This window comes from Diplodia corticola, assembly GCF_001883845.1.
Source record: "Diplodia corticola strain CBS 112549 chromosome Unknown scaffold19, whole genome shotgun sequence".
Taxonomy (NCBI): Eukaryota; Fungi; Ascomycota; class Dothideomycetes; order Botryosphaeriales; family Botryosphaeriaceae; genus Diplodia; species Diplodia corticola.
The window spans coordinates 356,480-378,536 of NW_017971498.1; the positions used below are offsets into that span (position 1 = coordinate 356,480).

The 22,057-nt window shown below is 58.2% G+C and overlaps 8 protein-coding genes across 8 annotated transcripts; 5 read left to right on the plus strand and 3 right to left on the minus strand.

Annotated features, from left to right (window-relative positions):
* Positions 1-46: 46 nt before the first annotated feature.
* BKCO1_19000127 (uncharacterized protein) lies at positions 47-1,450 on the minus strand (the record flags this gene model as incomplete). Its single annotated transcript, XM_020271913.1, has 6 exons — positions 47-480; positions 536-603; positions 656-773; positions 824-1,066; positions 1,116-1,245; positions 1,298-1,450. The coding sequence occupies 6 exons, from the start codon at positions 1,448-1,450 to the stop codon at positions 47-49; spliced, it is 1,146 nt and encodes a 381-aa protein (XP_020131310.1).
* An 870-nt stretch (positions 1,451-2,320) lies between these two features.
* On the plus strand, positions 2,321-4,398 carry BKCO1_19000128 (cytochrome p450; the record flags this gene model as incomplete). Its single annotated transcript, XM_020271914.1, has 5 exons — positions 2,321-2,593; positions 2,711-2,954; positions 3,072-3,196; positions 3,297-4,145; positions 4,294-4,398. 5 exons carry the CDS (start codon positions 2,321-2,323, stop codon positions 4,396-4,398), a joined length of 1,596 nt encoding a protein of 531 aa, XP_020131317.1.
* A 1,771-nt stretch (positions 4,399-6,169) lies between these two features.
* On the minus strand, positions 6,170-10,331 carry BKCO1_19000129 (uncharacterized protein; the record flags this gene model as incomplete). The annotated part of the gene is made up of 2 exons (XM_020271915.1): positions 6,170-10,219; positions 10,296-10,331. 2 exons carry the CDS (start codon positions 10,329-10,331, stop codon positions 6,170-6,172), a joined length of 4,086 nt encoding a protein of 1,361 aa, XP_020131316.1.
* Positions 10,332-11,553: 1,222 nt separating this feature from the next.
* BKCO1_19000130 (epoxide hydrolase) lies at positions 11,554-12,756 on the plus strand (the record flags this gene model as incomplete). Its single annotated transcript, XM_020271917.1, has 1 exon — positions 11,554-12,756. One exon carries the CDS (start codon positions 11,554-11,556, stop codon positions 12,754-12,756), a length of 1,203 nt encoding a protein of 400 aa, XP_020131206.1.
* Positions 12,757-13,746: 990 nt separating this feature from the next.
* BKCO1_19000131 (woronin body major protein) lies at positions 13,747-16,207 on the plus strand (the record flags this gene model as incomplete). Its single annotated transcript, XM_020271918.1, has 3 exons — positions 13,747-13,783; positions 14,478-14,847; positions 15,097-16,207. The coding sequence occupies 3 exons, from the start codon at positions 13,747-13,749 to the stop codon at positions 16,205-16,207; spliced, it is 1,518 nt and encodes a 505-aa protein (XP_020131207.1).
* A 1,411-nt stretch (positions 16,208-17,618) lies between these two features.
* On the plus strand, positions 17,619-19,284 carry BKCO1_19000132 (clavaminate synthase-like protein; the record flags this gene model as incomplete). Its single annotated transcript, XM_020271919.1, has 3 exons — positions 17,619-18,094; positions 18,245-18,311; positions 18,403-19,284. The coding sequence occupies 3 exons, from the start codon at positions 17,619-17,621 to the stop codon at positions 19,282-19,284; spliced, it is 1,425 nt and encodes a 474-aa protein (XP_020131204.1).
* A 788-nt stretch (positions 19,285-20,072) lies between these two features.
* Positions 20,073-20,471, plus strand: BKCO1_19000133 (uncharacterized protein; the record flags this gene model as incomplete). The annotated part of the gene is made up of 1 exon (XM_020271920.1): positions 20,073-20,471. The coding sequence occupies one exon, from the start codon at positions 20,073-20,075 to the stop codon at positions 20,469-20,471; it is 399 nt and encodes a 132-aa protein (XP_020131205.1).
* A 143-nt stretch (positions 20,472-20,614) lies between these two features.
* BKCO1_19000134 (glycosyl hydrolase family 17) lies at positions 20,615-21,721 on the minus strand (the record flags this gene model as incomplete). The annotated part of the gene is made up of 4 exons (XM_020271921.1): positions 20,615-20,723; positions 20,778-21,047; positions 21,145-21,564; positions 21,651-21,721. The coding sequence occupies 4 exons, from the start codon at positions 21,719-21,721 to the stop codon at positions 20,615-20,617; spliced, it is 870 nt and encodes a 289-aa protein (XP_020131202.1).
* Between the last annotated feature and the right edge of the window lie 336 nt (positions 21,722-22,057).

Genomic DNA, 22,057 nt, shown 5'->3' on the forward strand with positions numbered 1-22,057 from the left:
AAAAAAGAAGGATGTTTTGATCATCTCTTGTGGCGATTTCGAATGCCTATCTTGTGTCCTGCGTCTTCGAATGTTCGGCCGCACTTTCCGCGACCGATACTGATCTTTTTGACTGTGTGTCAACCTCGGATATGACAGTTATGCCGTTACTTCTTTGGTTTATCAGAATGTCTTCGTCGCTTCCTTGGCGCTTGGTCTGGTCCATCCATGTGTCCATGACTGAGCCGCCAATGGACGTCTCATTAAGACCCATCTTGGTCGAGCCTTTCCTACGCTTGTTGCTGCTGTTTCCCATGTTGTCAAGGGATATGCCCTCGGCGGGAGTACCTCCGCTCTCAGCTTTGTTGTATGGTTCGGAGCCATCGGTGCTGCTTTTGCCCCGAATCTTGTTGTAGAGGGGTCGGAGCATTGGAATGCAGGCGGTACACAAGGTGATGCAGAGCTCGGTAGACGACCACAGGATCGGACTGACACTTTCATCTGCCAGACGCCGCCCCTGTCAGTGAGGAACTTTCTAACGAAAGCTGGTGCTTACAAGTATAGTCGGATCGTCCGGACAGGCGTTTTAGTTCGATGGCACGGGCGATACCAGATGCTCCGGCACTCGGAGTGGATTAGCCTTAGCACATGGCCAGGCGGCTTTCGATGTACTCACAACACTCCCATGCTCATGGAGATGCCGATCAGTTTCTTCTCCTTTCTCTTCATGTTGAGATTCCAAAGGATTGCCCAAGGCAAAAGGGCCAGCACAAAGTCGCATATTACAGACGTCACTGCGGCAAAGTCAGCAAGCCCAGTCTTCTGCCAAGTACTGCATACTAACCTCCAACACCAACAGAGAGATCGGTAAATGCTTCGGTGCCCATCCAACAATCTGCCTTCAGCGTGGGGTTCCAGACTGCGGCGACGGGGTCGCAGCGTATGAAATCAAACAAAGCGCACAGAACGCAGATGATGGTCACGGCGACGACACAGACCCACAGGACTACTTGGTGCCATGTGAAAACGACAATGCGCAGCAAGAAAAACGCAACGGAGGCTTTGCTCGACGCAATGCCGATGATGCCTGAGAGGTCAGCAGGAGGTTGTGGGCCGAAGGGCCGGTTTGGACGTACAGAAAGTCTGGCCGATGATGGTGATCTTCGCGGCCACAGCGGCTTGTTCACCACCCAGTACTTGGGCATGCCGTCCATATCCCTCAGTTGCCGCGTAAGAGCATACTGCGGAATAGAGCAACAGCATCACCTGGATCGGGTTCGTCATTGCTCCCTTTGGAGTTCCAAGCGGCATGATTTACCCACGAGAATGCCGCCATGTGGTCGTCCCACCCCAGGGATCGGTTGATCCGCGCCTTCGTATACATCCTGGGAAAAACAAAGATCATGGCGAGTACCGTCTGCCCAAGCATGACGCCGATAATGGCCGGCCCAAGGCCGCCTATCGTCTTCATGGGGCGGTGGTGGAGAGGGGGCTGGGGGGAGGGGTCGGTGCCGGAATAGCCAACGGCAAACTCTGATACTTGAAGTGTGAGGGGGCCATGGCCGGAGTCGAATCTCGCTGACGAGGGACGCCAGGCGTTTGACTCGGGGCCAGTAGGAAAAGGCGGCACACCTGGAGGCCATGTCTCGGACACCCGACCACAGACTCCGCACGTGGAGACAGGCCGAGAACGTGCATAAGCGAAATATAGCGATCGAGGGCCCCCTCGTCACCGAGGGCTCAAAAAGTCTCTAAGCCGCGCGGAAGGCGGGCCGCACCGTTTCCTCGGTTCCTTTACTAGCCAAATCGGGCAACGGGTCCACAGAATTGGGCGAGTTAGATGCCTTCGCAACGGCGAGCCAACCGTTACAATTATGCGGGTCTGCTCCACCCTATATCACAATCAGCCCACAGCCTCGGCACTTGCGATCAGGCTGCCAGCCTCGCTCTGATCTTCCAACCTCAAAGGCAATATGACTACCGCCGTGTGCGCGCTAGGCACCAGTCGCGTCGTAATCCCCGGATCATCACCCTTCCTCCCGCCCGAAACGGTCAGGCACTCCTGAGGCCGTTAGCCACGCTCGAGTAATGGCTGCGATAGCTGTGCCGCAGCACCAGCCCGCCATCCCGCGTCCATGGCGTGGTGCCCCTTGAGGGAACCATGGGTCTACTGTATTAATTGCATTGTCGGGTCCCTCGATCCCAACCGCTTCGAATCCAGCTGCTCCCCACGGCTTCTCTCTTACCAATTGCTGGAAGCGGACGGACCCCTGGCCCATTTGCAGAGCATTTGCCATTTTCGCCTCACTTTTGCTGTGCCCTGAAACCCCCGCCGCAGCTCATGGCCCTCCTGACCTTGGTCCTGGTGCTCGCCGCCACCTTCGCCGCCTACCGCTACTACTTTCACCCGCTGCGCCGCGTCCCCGGCCCGCTGCTGGCCAAGTTCACCGACGCCCAGCGCTTCTTCGACACTGCGGGCGGCCGGGCGGAACTGACGCACCGCCTGTTGCACGCCAAGTACGGCCCGGTCGTTCGCATTGGCCCAAACACTGTCAGCTTGAGCGACCCGCAGTGCATCAAGCTTATCTATTCCAACAAGGCAAACTTTCCGAAGGTGAGTGGGGAGAGACTTTGCCATTGACCCCGCCATTATACATTTCCTCTATGAACTGTCTCAGTGCGGAATCTGGTTTTGGCTGACCGAGAGGTGCCGGTTTTGGGGAGATAAAAGAGTGACTTCTACGCCGTCAACGACATAACCCAAGGCGATCAGCGCGTCTGCACCCTCTTCGGCACCCGTGACAATGGCTTGCACCAGAAGCTGCGCGCCCCGGTGCAGAAGTATTACAAGGTCTCGGCGCTGCTGAAGCTGGAGCACCGCGTCGACAGCGTGGTTGAGGATTTCTGCGCGAAGCTGGAAGAGCGCTTCGCGAAGCCGGGGAAGGCGTGCGATATCGCCGAGTGGTTCCTCTTCTGTGAGTATATCACCTTTGTTTTTTCTCTTTTGCTGCGGGTCTGGGAATTCTGGATGCTTGAGGGGTTTTTTTTTCTTCCCTTTTTTCTGTGACACTGCTGACTTGACTGAATTAAAGATGCCTGGGACGCCATCGCGGACGTCACTTTCAGCAAACCGATCAAAGAGGGCTTCTTGAACAAGGGAGGCGACATCGACGACCTGCTTTCCACCGCCGAGCAAGCGCTCGACTACTTCGCCGCCGTACGTTGATCGCCTACAGATCCAATCCTTCTCCCCTTTCCCCATCCCCTCCTCCCATCGAACCACCCACCAAGCCTCCCCCCTTCTAACCAAAACACAGGTCGGCCAAATCCCCCTCCTCGACGAGCTCCTCGACAAGAACCCCATCCACCGCATGGGCCCGCCCTCGTTCCAAGCCGCGGCCGACTTCTGCGTCAAGAAGCTCGTCGCGCGCACCACGGGCGCCGAGACCAACGACACGGACAACCAAGACTACCTCGACCACTTCCTCGCCATCAAGGCCGAGGCCGACGCCGCCAAAGCCGCCGGCCACCAGCAAGAAGAAGCAGCAGCGGACCGCGACGCCGACATCACCGACGCCACCGTCGTCGGCTGGATGCTCCTCAACATCCTCGCCGGCGCCGACACCACCGCCACCACCCTCGCCGCCGTCCTCTACCACCTCCTGCGCAACCCCCGCGCCCTCGCCCGCCTGAGGCGCGAGCTGGACGACGCCGGCCCTGCCACTGCTGCGGTGTGGCGCTACGAAGACGCCGTCCGCTTGGAGTACCTCGACGCCGTCGTCAAGGAGGCGCTGCGCGTGCATCCCGGCGTGGGGCTGCCGCTCGAGCGCGTCGTGCCGGCCGGGGGGCTGGCGCTGCCGGAGGACGGTAGTAGTGCTGGTGCTGGCAGTGTCGGGTTCCTGCCGCCGGGCACGATCGTGGGGATGAACGCGTGGGTGGTGAACAACGACAAGGCCGTCTTCGGGCCCGACGCGGACAGCTTCGTGCCCGAGCGGTGGCTGCGGGCCGCGGCCGACGGCGAGGACGAGCGGCAGTGGGAGGAGCGCGTGAAGCGGATGAAGGACGTCATGTTGAGCTTTGGCGCGGGCAGGCGCGTGTGTCTGGGGAGGGAGTTGAGTCTGTTTGAGATTTACAAGGTCGTGCCCACGGTGTTGGGGCGGTTCGATGTGAGTTTTACCCCCCCTTTTTTTTTTTCTCTCTTTCTCTTTCTCTTTTTCTTTCCTCCTGTTTCTTTCTGTTTCTTTTGGAGGGCTTTCCTCTGTGCGTTTTGGGGGATGGAGGAGATCGGATTGCTGACGCTGTGGTTGGTGGTAGTTCGAGTTGGTGGATCCGAAGAAGGAGTGGGAATTGACGAATTCATGGTTCGTGAGGGTGAAGGGCGTGGATGTGAAGATCAAGCCGAGAGTGACGCCGAACTGAGGATTGGTTTGTGGGAGGTTTTCGTTGATTGGTATCAACTCTTTCAGGGGAGAATTTTGAGGATTGAGGAGGGGAGTGGTTGTTGTTGTTTTGGTCTCGCTCGCATTCGCCGAGTACATGCGTCTGCATGTTTACTTCTATCCCACGTGTCTGGTAGCAGTAATGTTCATTGCCACGGCACTGAAAATTAGTATCATAAATACATGTAATTGCAAACGTGCAAACCAGATAGCCAAGAACTCATCATACAATCTGAACGCCACTGAAACCACGAACAGACCGATCAGACATAAATCCGAGAAACCCTGTAGATGATCCTCCGCGGGAGATCCGTTTCGGTTCCCTCGCCTCCGCCATTTTCCCAGTCAGATCGAGTGCCCAGCAATGAGATTGTCCAACAGCCAGCAATGCCATGCGCATCATCAGCTGACTTCCCAGCAATCGGATTGCTCCGAGATCGCAATTCCCGTTTTCCTCCGTCCGAGGTTCCTTCTGCCCTTCTTCTCCGCATCCCTCGTCTCGCGATATTCCGCCAGGTCCTCAATACTTTACATAAGCTACAGAGACTGGTTGCACCATTGCAGCATTTCGTAGAATTGCTTGTTACCGGTGTGGATGCTATGGTGATCAGCTGACTCGAAATCCATATCAAAGCTGTCTCTTAATAAAAAGACTGTCAGAGGTAAACGCTTCCCAAGTGGTGACTTTAATACCCAAAGCACGTAGGATGAGAGTGTGGCACGATATGACAAACTAGGGCAAGTGTGGAAAGGATTCTGTCGCTTTGTGTACCGATGAGGGTGTTCTCAAGATCGTCAATCATCGTACAACGTTCTTAGTACGATAGAATCCCATTGTCTTAGGCGGAAGGGTATCGCGCGGCAACGATAGAAGCAAGATCCGTCTGCGGGGCCACTCAGTGAGAAACCTCTCACTGAACAGGCATACTTACCTAACGGGAACCAGCATATCTTACTGTCCATCACAATAAACATCTGTAAAATCAAAGGCCCCAACGAGCGAAGCACTTTCCAAAGCTTCAAATCTGCAACCAAAAAGCATCGGACTTTCCAAAGTCAAGTAGAAGAAACATGTCGGGCATATCGACCCTTTCGGGGAAATTCGTATTTCAGCAGCTCCAAGCCACACGCAGCTTTCGGTATCTAGCCATAACACATGCATAAGAGCATAAACCAAAAAAAGAAAAAAAGGGAAACATCGGTCCTTCGTTCGCGAAGGGATAGCATCCGCGGGTATCGTGTGTTTCGCGGGTATCCGAAAGGCTTGAAAAGAAAAGAGAGGAAAACATTACAGGCTCCGTGTAAGGAAGCCCTGCATTAAATTGTGAAAATGGAGGAAAGACGTCACTGTATGATGAGACAGGGAGAAAAGGAAGCATAGCACGGCGCTTTCGAAAGCGACAGCTGCGGACGGCGGATAGCCAGGAAGGAAAAGAAAAACCTGAAAAGAAAAAAAACTCCAAAGCACTCGTCTAATCCCGCAACAGATGCCCACTCTTTGGTATCAGAACTCCGTCTTCGTCCGCTTTGCAAGAATAAAAAAAAGGAAGGTGTGGTGAAGGAAGAAAAAGGAAAAGTAAGGAGGGGACAACAGTCAAGATGATCGAGAGATTCGACCTCAAACAAATTAAACAAAAGTCTGAAAGTAAATGAACGGACCCGGGCTCCAGCTGAATTGCATATTATGCAGCGCCGGGAAAAGGGTAATTAACCGCGGTTAAGACCGCGGTAATGCATTACATTTAGGTTCCTCAATCCTTGAGGCGGAACGCCTTTCTCAGCATTGGGAATTTCTTCTTCTTGCCGCTGCGCCCAACGGCAACATTGCCCACCGGCTCTGATTCAGCGGTTTCGCCTCCAGTGCTCCGTCGCTTGTTAAGGCGCGGTCTTGTTGGCGAACCGTCAGAAGTCGTAGGCCGTCCAGCCACCATACTGGGATCCTCGTCCGGAATGGCAGGCGGGAGTGGCCATGATTCCGAGGTGCGACGGCCATGTGAATCGCGTCGCTGAAGCTTAGCGCGTGGTGAAGCGGCGGCCGCAGGGGCGGCCGTCTCTGGAGGTGTCTTTGGGGGTACGTCTGCAGAATCGCGACGTTTCTTGCCCAGACCGAAAAAGCCCCGCTTCTCTTTGCGGGTTGGGCTGACTGGAATGTCGCGCAGAGAACTTTTGGGCTCTGCCGTTGCACCATTGGTGTTGCCATTGGTGGCAGCCGCAGGACGTTTGACTGGCGATGAAGGGCCATCCGTATCACTCAGTTCGTCCTCGAGCTCAGTCGAGTCTCCGTCGTCATCGGCACGTCGCGGGATACCCCGAACAGGCCTCAGCTCGGAAGGAAGCTCGGTGACATCGTCCTCCTCATCCGAGTCAGCGAAGCGTGAGCGGAACTTTGGCAGCCTGCCAACATCTTCATCATCGCTAGAGTCTTCGTAACGCGATTGGAAGCGCGACGAGCCCAACTTAGGTGAGCCTTTGCCCCCGGTGGAAAATCTGGATGATTTAGCGGGCGGCGGACCCTGTGCCCGTAAAGTGGGCTGCGGGGATTCCTGGTTGTTGATCATCGGTTTCCGTTTGCCGAAGAGGGAGCCGGTCGGGGACAATGACCGAATACTCAGTCTCGAAGACCGAGGTGCCGGAGCCGCGCTAGGCGGAGTTGCTCTCAACGTCGGAGCAGGAGCAGACGCATGAGGTTTCGGCGATGGTCCGGAGCGCATACTTCGTCGCATCGAGTATCTTCCCTCCGCATAAGATGATGCACCACGGCGCTGTCTTTTGAAACTGCTGTCAGACGCATCCGAGTCATTGGACAAAGTCCGACCAAGAGCAGGTGTGGCCGACACTCGATTCGAGGTGGCCGGAATGCCCGCAGGCGCGCTTCGCCGGTTCTGCGCCGGGGCCGCGAGTGGGATGTTCCTCTTCTGGAGTGCACCCTTTGGTTCACGTGCTTCAACCGTTGCAGGCTCGCTGTATCGCGCAGTTGCGTGACCTGCCGGGGAGTCTCGCATTGAGGTCCGCATCGACTTCCGCACAGCTGGCACAGAAGTTCCCTCTTGTTCCGTTGCGGGTCTGCCCGCACGCATACTCGTTCTCAATGCTGGCTTCTTCGGCTGTGGTGCTTCACGCGCGTGCGGCAACGGCGCTGCCTTCTGCGCAGGTCCAGCGGCCACCACGATGGGTTCAGGAACCACCGTCGCTTTCTTTTTCGGCTTGGGGGATTTGAGTATTGGTGCCGCATCGTATTCAAGCGCTGCCGCTTTTACAGTGGCCTTGGACTTGGGTCTAGGCTTGTTTGATACGGGTTTATCCGGTTGTTCTCCCCGCCTCATTTCGACTGTACTGGGTGTTGCAACCGAGTCTTTTTCAAGAGAATTGGACTGCTGTCCCTGTTTGTCGACGATCGGGCTCTCTGGAGGTGAGACGGATTCAACCTCTGACGGCGGCGGGATGACAGGGCTTTCGACAATAGCATCTAATGACGCGAAACCACCTTCCAGTTCAGAGGGGTCTTCGGCAGCGTCGCTGTAGACGCTGCTGCCATCGCTCTCATCATCTGAACTTTCATCCGCAGAGTGATTGAGATAGCGGTCCACGCTGCTTTGGTGTGACGTGACTGGTTGGAGATCTCTTGCGGAAAAAACATGGAACTGGCCACCGTAGCCTGGATCATTGGTACCGGGATGCTCTTGTGATGTCAATGAAGCAGTCGTAGCACCTACACTCTCGTCCGCCGACCCTTCATCCAGGTCGGACCACGCCCCAGGCATCTCAAACGGAGGGTCCTGGTTTTCAGCATCTGTTCCTGGCGTTGCAGGTTGCACAGCGATTTGAGGTACTGATGGTACATCAAGAGCAGGCGACGGCTCGGCTGATTTCTTCTCAGGGATGGCAGGGAGAGTGTTTGTGCCGGATCCAACGCCATTGGCTGCTGCCTCATGGTTGCTTGCTGTCTCCGATTCATCCATGCTCGATTCCGTGTCGTCTGAGGCATAGCCGGTGCCTTCCACAGAAGTGACGTCAGGTGCAATTGGTTGATTTCCGCTCTTGGTCCGCTTTTTGGTCTCAAGGCTCTGTGCGATAATGCCGCCGACGGCGTGGTCGCTCGATGCCTCAAGTGGCTCGGCCATTGTACTTGTTGAATTGGACATCGATGGGACAGTTTCTGTGACCTTCTCAGCAATCTCCTCGCCGACAGGACGACGCTCTCTTCTGATGCTTCCAAAGGAGGGCAGTTCAGGTCTGGGTTTCATGATTTCATCCAGGTCATCGTCCATACCCTGTAGAGTCCGACCGCTCCAGCGAGAAGATTCTAAGCCGGCGGGGGAGGAAGGAGAAGATGACGAATCTTCTTGAGTAATATTCTCTTCGAAGCTGACTCGCACGCCCTTCTTTTTGCGAGGACTGGGCTTGTAGCCGTCATGGGATCCAGCCTCCGAACCACCATCCGACTGAGCTCGTCCAGCTGTATGAGGTGCAACGGGCGAGCCAGTTCGAATCGAGGAAGAGGGTGAGTGCTTCATTGCTGATTTCGCGGGCGATATAGATCTTGGCGGCGGTTGATGTTTCACACCAGTTGAGATGTCCACGGCGGTTGGCGCAAAATGCGCTGAACGGGCTGGGCTGAGGGAAGATTGCCTTTGGTGACCTTTTGCACGTCCAGTATCAGGTTTCAGCTTTTCCGAATCCGCACCACGACCCAAGCGCTGTTCGACTTGTGGGCCCACTGTTCTTTGCTCCTGCTCTTTCGACACCATGACTTTTGCGGGCACCTCAGACGCAACTTCCGCACGGCCTCCCGCCTCAGCTCTCTCCGCCTCTTCCTCAACTTCAGGATTCTCCATAACAGTTGAAGGTTGCCTGACAAGTGGAGATGGCCTCGATTGCGGGCCGGGAGCTTCGGACTCGCTCGAGCTATCGGACAAGATCGAGCTTTGGGGACTCTGAGGACTAGGCGGAAGCTCCGGAGCTGGAGCTGAACGTTGTGGTGATTGCGTGCGCGCTGGCGGGGAACTTTCCGGAGATATGGCGTCTCCTCGTGGCTTACTGGCCATACCTCCTTCTGCCAGATGCCGTCCTTCTGTACCCACTGCCTTCTTTTTCTTTTTCTTGGCTACTGGTGCGTTCGCTGCATTCTGTAACGATAGACCCAAACCGGTCACACTCGTAGTCGAGCTTTTCGAGACAATAGGTGCTGTCGTGCGGATGTCCTGCCTAGGCTTTTGGTCGCTCGTGACGGGACTGGTAAACCACCCACTGTGGCCCTTTTTGGGAGGCGGCGGACTCGCCGGAGGGGTCTCCCGAGGCGACATAGGTCGTGAGAAATTGATCGAACCCCTTTGAGTCCCTTCTTTTGCGTCCGGAGAATTACGTGAAGCCCACTCCCCCGTGCTTTGATCCCTTGGCTTGCCTGATCCTAGCACAGCTTCGCTCGCGGCTCGTCTGTGCTTGGAAGCTGGTGAAATGTCCTTTGGGATTGCTGGCACTGGAGGTGCATTAGCATCCGCAGGAGCTGGCGCCCATGCTCTCCCCGATGGTGACGGCGAACGAAAAGTTCTCTCACTCATAGAACCGGAACTAGGCTGTCGCCGCATCCCAGGAGCGCTCGCGCTACTCCCCGAGGACCCCCTCCTCTGCATGCGCTTCGTTTGGATGCTGCCGACTGAGACCGGCGGGGGGCTGTGGGTGCGCAGGGCCGCCGCCGCTGCAGCGGAGGAGAGGGATGCATTGGAGTTCGCATTCTTCAGGAATGCCTGGCTGGCAGCGAGGGCAGCGGTGGGAGTCGGGGCGCTGGTGTTACGGTTTGGAGGCTACACAGCACAATGGAGTCAGTCTCGGGGCAAGCGCATGCGCGAATGAAAGGCGGATGGGGGTCGCGGCGCATACCGGATTCGAAGTCGCGCGCCGGCGCGACCTAAACATGATGGACGGATGTTGTTTGGGAGCGTTGCTAGCTAGTCATAGCAGCCGAGGGATGTAGGAAGTGGTGTCGTGGAAGCAAGGGCTCAGCGGGCTGATGTCATGGGGGACGCGGATGCGCTGGACAGGCGCCAGCGGACGCCCTAAAGGAGTGGAACGCGACGGGCGCTTCGTCTGACACAGGCAGCCGCAGCTGAAACGCAGAGGACACGCAGCGCGCAAAGGGTTGGAACGAGGAGCGGGCGAGTCGCGGAGCGGAGGCGAGCGGATGTGGAGGAGAGGGTCTCGGTGGGCGATCAGCGGCGACGTGTGGTGTTGAAGTGGGCTCGCCGGAAAGAAAGGAAAGCATGCGCCCCGGGATCGTCACCAAGGGTGCTCGCACTGGCCGTGTCGTCATAAGCGGCCGGACCGCAGTCGACGCCCATCGAAATCACTTTTACGGCAGTGCTCGCCCGTCACTAACGGCATTTGTGCGCCGGGCGAAAAAAAGAGACGCCGGCGACGCGGTGGGCTGCGGGCTATCCAGCGCATTGAAACATTGGAGGCCGTGGCAGGCAGGACCCTTTGAAGGGAATGGTTGGCACGCATCCCCGACGACTACCGCCCTGTGGCCCGGCTTCTGACACGCGGGCACCCACCCTTGTACCTGTACCGGTACCTTGCGTGGACGAGGAATCAGGATGTGCTGCAGCCGGGAGGGCTGAGACTGAGACCCGCCGGAGCAGCGTAGCGTTATTATTAGTTAAAGTTTGATGGCGCTACTACGCCACCCTCGAGCCACAGACATGCGTCCTGGCAAGTCATCGGCCGGCCTACGACGACCGAGCACTTGGAACCCAGAAACACCAGAGCCGGTGCGTGCCACCATCTTCTGGAGGACTGTGCGCAGTCTTCCACGCGCCACCCATCACAGCGCTGGGGATTGCTGCTTCCGACCAATGCGAGACGATTGCAATGCAGATCGGGTCCCTGCCGTGTCCGCGTGCTCTACCTGTTAGGGTCTTGCTTTAGGCACGTTCTGTTTCCCCGCAGTTTCGTTCCCGACCTGCCATGCTCCGTTGCGACCGACTGCCTCTTCTATTTAAGTACCCAAACAGCTACTTCTCTTGATCTTGGTCCACGACCGACTCGTCCAGCGAGATTGCCTCGGCTTGAACGACCCCACGTCGCCCGACTTGTTCCATTCCCTTGCCTCATTCCCCTCTGATTCTCCAAACACTGCACCATGTCCCTACCTGAAGACGGTGTCGCAGATGGCTCTGTCGACCTTCCACCGCTCCCTCTTCCCGAAGGCATCACTTCACGCCAGATTCCTGACACTGCTTGTGGTCTCTCCTTCCACATCCTGGAGGCTGGCTTTGACCCAAATCGTACCAAACCACTCATTCTCTTGCTTCATGGCTACCCCGAGCTTGCGTATTCGTGGCGAAAGGTCATGCATCCACTATCGTCGGCTGGCTTCTACGTGGTTGCCGTGGACCAGCGCGGCTACGGTCGAACGACAGGTTGGGACCACTCGCCATACTCTACCGTTGATTTGTCCCAGTTCACCATGACGCGGCTGGTCGGAGACATGTTGGTGCTGATCTCTGCTCTTGGGTACACCGAGGTCCGATGTGTCGTTGGCCATGACTTTGGGGCTGTCAGTGCAAGCCTCTGTGCGTTGATGCGGCCTGACGTGTTCAGGAGTGTGGTAATGATGAGCCATCCGTTCAAGCCTCCGCCATCTCTTCCATTCAATACCGCGAACCTATTGCCATCGGAGCAAGCCCAAGGAGATACCATCGTCGGACGAGACGTTCAAGGCGACCTCGCATCGCTCGATCCGCCCCGAATGCACTACAAGTGGTACAACAGTACGCCACAAGCGGCGCAGGACTGGGACAACCCACCTCAAGGATTGAAGGCGTTTCTGCGGGGATACTTCCACCTGAAGAGTGCGGATTGGACGGCCAACAAGCCACACCCTCTCAGCGAGTGGAATGCGTCAGAGCTGGCCAAGATGCCCGAGTACTACGTCATGCCGCTTTCGGCCAGTATGCCTGACGTTGTGTCCTCTAATATGGCCAACGAGGACGCACGCGCAACCGAGAAGTGGTTGTCAGACGAAGACGTTGCGGTGTACGCGGGCGAATGGGAGAGAACCGGTTTCCAAGGCGCACTCAATTGGTATCGGAGCCAAACCGACCCAAAACAGACACGGGATCTTCAGCTTTTTGCGGGGAGGAAGATTGACGTCCCGAGCAAATTCGTGACGGGGAAGGCCGATTGGGGGAATTACCAGGTGCCTGGAGCACTGGAGAGTTTCCCAGAAAGCTGCAGCGACTTCAGGGGAGTCTCTTTTGTGGACCATGCCGGCCATTGGCCCCAGCAAGAGCAACCAACACTGGTGGTCGAGAAGATCCTGAGGTTTGTGACGAGCTTGTAGGGGAAGCTTGGACGCGCTCGATCCGACGCTAGTTTGAAAGTAATGACCGAGAGAACCAAACATCGATCCTACCTTGAGATACTTCACGACCGTTGTGAGGATGGGTTGGGGACTCAGGTTTTAGAATTGCGAAACAAGACTTCACCTGATAATTCACAGCAGCCGGCCCAGTGCAAAATCTTCGCACGTGTTCTTGGTGTCTCTGTTGTACTGTGTAGGTCAAAGCGGATCGGCGGGCTGAACGGCGCCACCGCAAGTTTAGCTGCTGGACTGTCGTGGTTATCTTTCGTGTTTTTCAGCTGAGCTGGGATAGCGATTCATGGCGTCAAGCGAGGCCAGAACACGCGTCGCTCGGCCGGCGGCGGCACAAAGGCTCGCTTGGACGAGGCAGGCAGCTCCGAATTTAATGGGTCGGTCGAGCGAGCGTGATTTATTTACGGTTGCACATGCAACAACACCCAGGACCGCTTGTGCAGGGGGCACACCTTGCAACCCGCGAGCTCAGAAGCTTCTGGACCGCAGGACAGCCCGGCCAGGCGGGCAGCAGCAGGGCGCTTGCGTGGGCAGAGATGACCGTTTCGGGGGCCTGCAGCGACGGACAGGCGTGCTGCAGCAAGGCCGTCACCCATGTGAGGGCGAGGCTGGCGGCTGGAGCTGCTGCCACTCTGCCAGCCATCTGCGGCCGTTGGTGCGGCGTTGCGTGGAGAGCAGTCGCAGAAGCTGCAAGCTGCAAGCCACCGGCCAGCCGCGCAGGCATCAGGGCGCCCCTGCGACCAATGGCGGGCGGATGGTGCAGTCCTGGAGGCTGGGGAGCTGTGGGCATGATTAACGGATTTGCCGTCAGAGCTCCCAGCGCGTCAGCGTGCGCGCGACGAGCCCCGACTCTGGCAGCGGCTGCGGGTCCACGCCAATGGCACCGCACCACGACGACCGGGAGCTGCTGCAGCGGTGGAGTCGCGCGACGACGGTCGGACGGGAGGGCTGCCTGCGATGGCGCGGGCGGCCGGCGTGCCGGAGAGGGCGAGTGGTGCGTCGTTGCGCATGCGGGCGGCTGCGGCATCTGTGTGCTTATTGCATTGGCGTTATGCAGCGCGTACTGTGCACAACGCGCGCCCTGGGCAGCGACACTGCCCGCCGACACACCGCAGAAGAAAGACGAGCTGTCGCGCCAGCGCCCGCCGTCCACCGCGGGCGCGGAGACCTCGGATGTTGGTGTGGCAACAGCGTGACGGGCGCTGGATCGCCTGCGAGCGTGCCTGGAAACACATGCAAAGGCCGGCGTGCGGCCAGTGAGCAGCTGCGGGGCTGGGGAAAGCTGTCCGGTCTGGGCATAGCTCTGTTGTGATCGCTGGCGCTGGCCCCGGCGCGTTGCCAGCCGCGTGCATTAAGCTCCCTCGCCGTACCCACTTCGTACCCAGCGCCCTCTCTCCGACTCGCCGGCCTACTTCAACAGCCCAGTCAATTCCTCGCTACCACTCATCTCACCGTCTCCATCACTCGCTCCCGCCTCCCGCGCCTGCAGCCAATTGCACACCCTTACGTTTCGGCGCCCGAGCAAGCCCATAAGATCGTGACGCTGGCAACCCCAGAGCTCACCTTCTTCATCCCCCCACCCGTGAGATATCCTCCTCACATACCCTCTTAGGAGCCAAGAAGTTCTTTCTTGTCTTCCTTTCGAATTCCGGTTCGGAAGGGCTTCAAGAAGGAACGCCCGACTCCAGTCAATCTGGACTTTGAAGCTCGCGTCCCGATCCCCTTCAGTGTCTTCCCGTCCTCGTATCGGAGTGACGCTGCCAAAGAAGAGGATTCTCAGGTCAAGGTAGAGAGTGAAGTCCACCTCTCAGAAAAGACTTCGCGCGTCGGACGGGAAGGTCACGAAGGTCGCTACTCCGCCTCCGAAGCCCCCTCTGCCGCACCCAGTCGCAAGGAGCAACGCTTCGAAGAAGAAGTCCGCGTCTACGAGAAAGACCGCCACCGACCCTCCGCTCGCCGCGAAGAGGACATCCGCATCCACGAGCGCGACGACCGTCGCTACCCTCAGAGCGAGCGCATTGAACGCGACCGCTACGAGCTAGACATCGAGAGAGAGCGGTAAGTCGCGCGCGTGTTTCTGTTCGCCACATTTCGTCGCAAGCCCCAAAAACAAACGCACAGCACAGCTGGACTCAGGCCGCCAACGGCTCCGCTCGGGTCGGTCGGGAGCCAGGTTTCGTCACCGCGTTAGCGGTGGCCCACACCCGCGGCCCCGTCCGGTCCATCTGAGCTGAGCTCCCTTCGCTTACCCTTTCTGCCTCCCATCTGCCATTGATCGTCACTGACATCTTCCTTCCACACCCACAGCTACCAGGAGCCCTACCAACGGTACGACGAAGCCCAGATCAACGTCAAGGATCGCACCTACGACGTCAACGACTTCCAAGAGCGCACCTACGACCGCGACTACCGCACCGTCCAAGGCTCGCCCAACAACTTCGCCCAGTCGCAGCTTGACGCCACTGAGCGTGACTTCCGCGAGCGCACCCGTCCCATTGCTGACGAGTCCCGCTACGGTCGCGACTTTGAGGAGTCCCGCTTCTCGCAGACTGCGCAGGAGCAGCCCCGCTACGGTGGTCGCGCCCCAGAGGTTGCCGACACCCGTCACCCCGAGTCGGTTCGAGTAGAGTCCACGACCTCTCGGACGACTGTTGACCCGCCCAAGCACAAGCGTGACATGGGATATTACGACGACGAAGGCCACTACCACAGCTTCCGTCACGGTCTTCACAGAGCCGCCGATCGCATTCTTCACCCCATCCACGGCCACAGCCACCACTCTCACCACGACAAGCACGACCACCCTTCCGACAAGGAGGAAGTAGTCATCAAGGAAACTTACACCGCCCCCTCTAAGCCGCGCGTGTCTGCCTCTGCTCCCCCCTCTGCTCCCTCCTCCGCCTTCTTCCCTGCACCCAGGCCTGCCCGTTCCACTTACACCGAGACCGCCCGCACCAGCGCCATGTCTTCCGCCAACACCATCACCGTCCCTTGCCACCACATCCGCATTGGCGACCTCCTGATCCTTCAGGGCCGCCCTTGCCAGGTCATCCGCATCACCACGTCTGCTCAGACTGGTCAGCACCGTTACCTCGGTGTCGACCTCTTCACCAAGCAGCTCCATGAAGAGTCGAGCTTCATCTCCAACCCGGGCCCGTCGGTCATCGTGCAGAACATGCTCGGCCCGGTCTTCAAGCAGTACCGCGTCCTTGACATCCGCGAGGATGGTAAGGTCGTTGCCATGACCGAGACTGGCGACATCAAGCAGGGCCTGCCTGTGCTCGATCAGAGCGGTCTGCTCAAGAAGCTCACCGACTCGTTCGACGACGGTCGCGGTAGCATCCGTGTCCTCGTCATCAGCGACTCGGGCACCGAGCTTGTCGTCGACTACAAGGTCGTCCACGGCTCCAGGCTGTAGATGTCTTGTCAATGGTAAGCCAGCTCGTCACCGTAGCCCTCGGCGACTCGTGCTGATTCAGAGTGCAGGCTTCGACTCAAACTTCTAGACAAGAGTCTTGGATCGCCTCGAACCGAGATATCATTCAACTTGTGTTTATACACCCTTTCTGATTTGCATCAACGGGAGCAGAGGACCCATGCTGCCAAACGACGGCGACTTGGCGTCGTCTTTGGGTCTCGGCTTCTTGGCTACTCGTCGTTGCCTTCTTTCAATCGACGCTTCTTCTGGCTCATTCCTTTAAGACAAAAGAACAAAGTCTACACGGCGTTCCGGCAGCCCAGCCGGCTGCTCATGGGGTAATGACTGGACGGGGGGGGGCCATAACGAAGCACATGCGATGACGGGAATCGCAGGAAACGATCGGCCTGTGGATAGTTAATGAACCTGATGCCTCTATAATCATTTTCCTCTTGTGCCATTGGCCAGTGACGTGGTCGTCATGTGAGAGCGCACGTGCTTGCCCATCAATGCCCATCCCTTCACCGCTGCGGAGGATTTTCGCGGCAACGACGTCAGGGCTACCGCCGCCCGCGTGCTGCACTGGGGAAGCGGCGCAAAGGTCATCGGAGGCCGGATCCCACGGCGCTCGCTACGTATCCGTGGTGTTGTCGGCGTTGCTCGTTGCAAGATCCAGATGTCGCCGTCAGCTCGCCGGATTATGTAAGTGCGATAGCTCACAGCTTGCCGCCCCAGCTTCTACCTACGGCACAGCAGGCGAAGACTTCCCCGCAAAAAGGGCGTTATCCACTCGGCCGCTAAGACCGCGCTACACTCCGCACCATCCCGACCTTTGGTCATCCTCCCTCCAATCGCCGCTGGGCCAATGCCGGAACGCCTTATCCGATGAGCGCCGCACAACTCTTTTCTGTGGTGCGGGGCAGGGCGGGCCCCAGAACACGTCGGTGTGGTAGGATTGTGTTGAGATGGTGGTGGCTTGTGTGCCTTCTTTGGAGTAGTGGGAGACTGGCTGGCGTCGATTTATTGTCGCGCTGATCTCGCTGCCATCTCCGACTGTCGTTAAAAGCAGCTGGCACCGGGTGCCTTGCTCTACAATCTCAATCCACGTCCTCACCTCCTTCCCATCTCGGTCTACCTTCCTCATTCACCCGCCGCATTGTGCGATTGCCTCGCAATACACCACCGCGACTCGCTCCTCCCCAGATACTTTCCCCCAGAAAAGCAGCCGCGGAGCCGCCTCCACATCCCGGCTAGCTCCTCCAGCTCCGCAAAGGCAATCCCGAGCCCAGCTTCCACCTGCCACTCTCCGCTTCTGTATCCCCCGGATTCTCCGGGAGAAACAAACCTATCCAAGCAATCACCACCAGAGAGCAGACGAGCGAACCCGAACACACCACCACTGCCCGAAGCCATGGCACCCGCCCCGGATTCCTCCTCCGCCTCCCCCTTCCCCGGCGACAGCAGCCCTCTCCCACCACCTCTCGCGGCGAAACCTTTCTCCTCCTTCCCGGGCATCCCGCCCTTCCCGGCCGACGTCCCCACCTGCCCGCTCGTACGCGTGTCGCTCGCCCGCCTGCTGCACGGCGATGTCGGCGAAGAGGACGCGCTGTGGCGCGCGTGTTGCGACCTGGGCTTCTTCTACATCGACCTGCGCCCCGAGGAGATAGGGGACGACGACGAGGATGAGGATGAAGCCGAGGTTTTTGTTGGCAGAGGCGGTGCCAGTGGCGCGGTGAGGAGGAGCTCGCGTCAGGTGGAGGTGCATGTGGATGGCGAGCAGCTGTTAGAGGACGCGGATACGTTGTTTGACGTGCAGGAGGGCTTTTTCGATTTGCCGGTTGAGGAGAAGGAGAAGTACGATCTCAGTAGTCAGGGGAGTTATTTTGGGTGAGTAATGGCTTGAGTCTCTGTCTTTTTGAACGCTAAGGTGTGGTTGGTCTCTGTTTTGCTCTATGGAGGGTTTCGCTTGCACATTTGTTGGGACATGTACCCCGTGTCTGGAGGAAGAACACCATACACTGACAGCTATTGCTACAGTTACAAGGGCTACGGCGCTGGCATCATCGACAAAGACGGCACGAAAGACCGCAATGAGTTCTACAACGTACGCCTTCCTCCACTCCCCACTCCCCACCCCCCCTTCGCTCTCGCCAAGCTCTCAGCACCACCCCAACTGACCGCCTTTTCCTTGGCAGATCTCAAAAGACGACATCCTCGGCCGCTCGGCAACGCCGCTACCCGCGCCCTCGATGCTGCGGCCGCACCGCCCCTTGCTCTCCTCCTTCATGCGCGGCTCGCACTCGCTCGTCAACCTCATCCTCCGCATCCTCGACGCCCGCCTGGGGCTGCCCTCGGGCACGCTGCCCGCCCTGCACCGCCTGACGGCCCCGTCTTGCGACCAGGTCCGCTTCGTGCGGGCGCCGCCGCAGCCGCGCGACGACGCCCGCGTGGCCCTCGGCGAGCACACGGACTTCGGCAGCGTGACCGTCCTGTTCAACCGCGTGGGCGGCCTGCAGGTGCTGCTGCCGCCTGGGATGGAGCCGGCGCAACCGTCGTCGTCGTCGTCCTCGTCGTCGGCCACCGCCGGCGTCATGGTCGACCGGGAAGACCTGCAGGACCAGAGGCGAGACAGCGCCAACGCGGTGCCGCCGACAGCAGCAGCAGCGGGCAAAGCGGCGGCGAAAGAGACGTGGGCGTACGTGCGGCCGCTGCCCGGCCACGCCATCGTCAACCTCGGCGACGCCCTCGTCAAGATGACCAGCGGCATCCTCCGCTCCAACATCCACCGGGTGGCGGCGCCGCCGGGCGAGCAGGCGCCGTGCACCCGGTACAGCCTGGTGTACTTTGCGCGGCCGGAGGACGACGTCGTGCTGAGGGTGCTGGAGGGCAGCGAGAGGATCGAGGAGAAGGTGAGGGAGACGGGACAGGTGTTAGGGCGGGAGAGGGAGGAGCGCGCGGTGAGCGCGAAGGAGTGGATCTTGAGGAGGGCGTTGGCGAGGAGGTCGGGTGGGAAGTGGGAGGATAGCACGGGGACGGAGGATATCAGTAGGAGGAGGGGGAATGGAGTGTCGGTTTGATTTGATTGATCGGTAGTGATTTGATGCTTGGTGATTGACGGGATGGTGGTTTGTAAGTACGCTTGCATCGCCGTTGTTTTGCTTACGGCGCATTGTATGTACGGCTGGCTTTTCTGTAAATTGAGTAAATATCAGCAAGGAGCTGTGTATGTATGTGCATGTACATCGAGCTTGGTATCCGCACCATCGTGCTCTTCCAGATTTGCGGATTCAAGGACGGGCTCCACTCTTTTAGACAACGTCAGAGAGAGTACACACACCCGATTACTTACTTCTCTTTGCCAAACCAGCTTCATCCTCTCCTCTCGCTCCCAGCCTCAACCACCCGAAGTCCTTTGTCGCCTTCCACCACCTTACCAACCCGCTCCACGCCAGACTCTCTCCAGGCACACAGACAGACGTCCTCGCCGTCCCACTCGAGGGGCACGCACGTATGTACATACGAAAGATTCATGTGCGGTGCGGGAGGCGAGGGGCGGGCGGATGATAGGGCAGAGAGAGAGAGTGTGTGTGTGTATGTGTAGAGAGGGAGGGGACGGTGGAGGATAGTCGGTTGGCGGATCAGTATCGCTGGCATGCTGGGAAGGAGGTAGGTAGCAAGGTGGTTGGTTTGATGGTTGGGCAAAGCTTGTGCTGAGGTTTGGAGGAAAGGCGGCTTTGTTGTCCGTAGCAATCGTTACGATGCCGTCAAACACTCTGTCTCCTGTGGTATATAAAGGTGGGCTCCTTGGTTTTGTAGTGGAGTATCCAATAGCACAGGAGCAATTCTTCTACCCAGGCGACCCACCATGGCTACCCAAGATCAAGACATGCATGACGTCACTGGGGACACTACCCAGAACACCACTCAAGACGTACCCAACCCCGAACGCATCAATGTCAGGGTAGCGATCGATGTAACCAAAGGCGACGAAAAGAACCGGTATTGGCAATCCCTCAACATTGCTTTCCCAGAAACGTACTTTGACCTTTGCGAAGAGCTAAGGCTATCGCACTGGCGGGTGCAGGCCGTCAGGCAGGAATGGGGGTACAGGGAATCTCAACCTTTTGTATGCTGGGCAGATGTGCCGCGTCAGACGGCAATGAACGCGGATAACTGGGCGAGCAATTTGCGATTGATGTGTCAGCGCAGGAAAGGGGACTACATTCGTCTTGATTCGACGTATTCCTTGGGGGCCGCGGCTTGACTTTCAGAAGTCTAAAGAGCATAGGATTGGAAGGAGATAACCCACCTTGCGTCTTCAAATAAAGTTGCCAACGCTAATCTGTCCCTTCCAACGAATCACCCCCAGCCGTGACAGACTTCCACCACACTCCAACTTGCTAAGCTCTAGCAGGACAAATCATACAAAGGGATTCCATCGCGTCCAAAAACACCGAAGCTGGGCTCCTGGGTGTAGTCTTGGTACGCGTACCAAAAGGTGTTCAGCTGCTGGAACCTATAGGGACCATCAGCTCAGCAAAGCACCTCTGTTCGAACGATAATGACCCACGAAGCGCAAGCGACGGCTTTCCAGTAAGATTCCGCGTTGCCGGTAGAAGCGAAACTGCGCCCGAAGGTCTTGCCCGTGGCCGGCCAGCCCGTCTCCGTGACCCAGACCTCAAGGCCCGTCTTGATCGCGGTGACGGCGGCCTTGGTGTCTGCAATGGCTTTGAAGTAGGTGCCGAGACTCTCCGGAACAGTGACGCCCTGCCAATACGGATACGCGTCGCAGCCGACGAAATCGACGGCGACGACGACAGGCTTGTTTGCAGGATCGACCCTTTTTTTTGTGGCAGACCAAGTCAGCCAGAGACGGAAAGCAGAGAAAGAAGAAAGAAGAAAGGATCAAAAGAGTAATCGATGGCCGCCGAACTCACCACGCCGTCCACGTATCCACATGCCCCACCGCGACGCCCACACCCACGCTCCTCACCATGCCCCTCACGTCATAAATCTGCATCGCCAGCCTCTGCGGGTCCGCCTCCTTGCGATACAGATCTTCGCTGCCGACGCTGATGGCCGTGATCCACGCGCCGCCGTGCGCCATGATGGCGGCGAGCAGCGCCTGCTTCTCCGCCTCGAAGTGCGCTTCGTCCTCGGCCCACACGCCCGCGAGGAGCCGTGTGTCGGTCGCGAGCGCCGCCGGGACGGCCCGCGCCAAGGTGTCGCAGTCGGATGCGGCGAAGACGCGGACTTGGTTGAAGGGGCCGCTGGAGGGGGGGAGGGACGCGAGGGCGCGGAAGGCGGTTTCCCAGTCTGATTGCGTTTTGCAGGAGCCGTCGGGGTTTTCGGCGGCGCTGGAGGAGTGGGGGAAGGGGCGTGAGCTGGTGTGAACGGCGTGTGGAATGGTGAGAGGGGCGGGGGGAGAAGAGGCGGTGGTTACACGTTGAAGCCTCTGAGGCAGGCGTAGCTGGTGGTGGCCATGGCCAGGATTGGGAGAGTTGAGAGCTTCATTCTGGAAGTTAGGGGTTCAAAGACAATGGATCTGAGGTAAAAAACTTTGATTATAGGATCGGACTCGAGAGGATGCTGAGTAGGATTGCTGAGGCGAGGTCAGAAGGGGGGTGCAGTGAGGGTTGGAGATATTGATGACTGCGGTGCCTTAAGAAAAGAGAAAGTGCTATGCTGCATGGTGTTCATTCCTGACGCTCCCAACTCATGGCTGCTTCCCCATAGAATGCCAGCGAGATCGCAACCTGCACTTAAATGGAGCCCATGGTAGGAGCTACCGAAGGGAAATACGAATGAGGCGTCTTGTCTGTCAAATGTCAGTCGTCTTCTCACCTACTG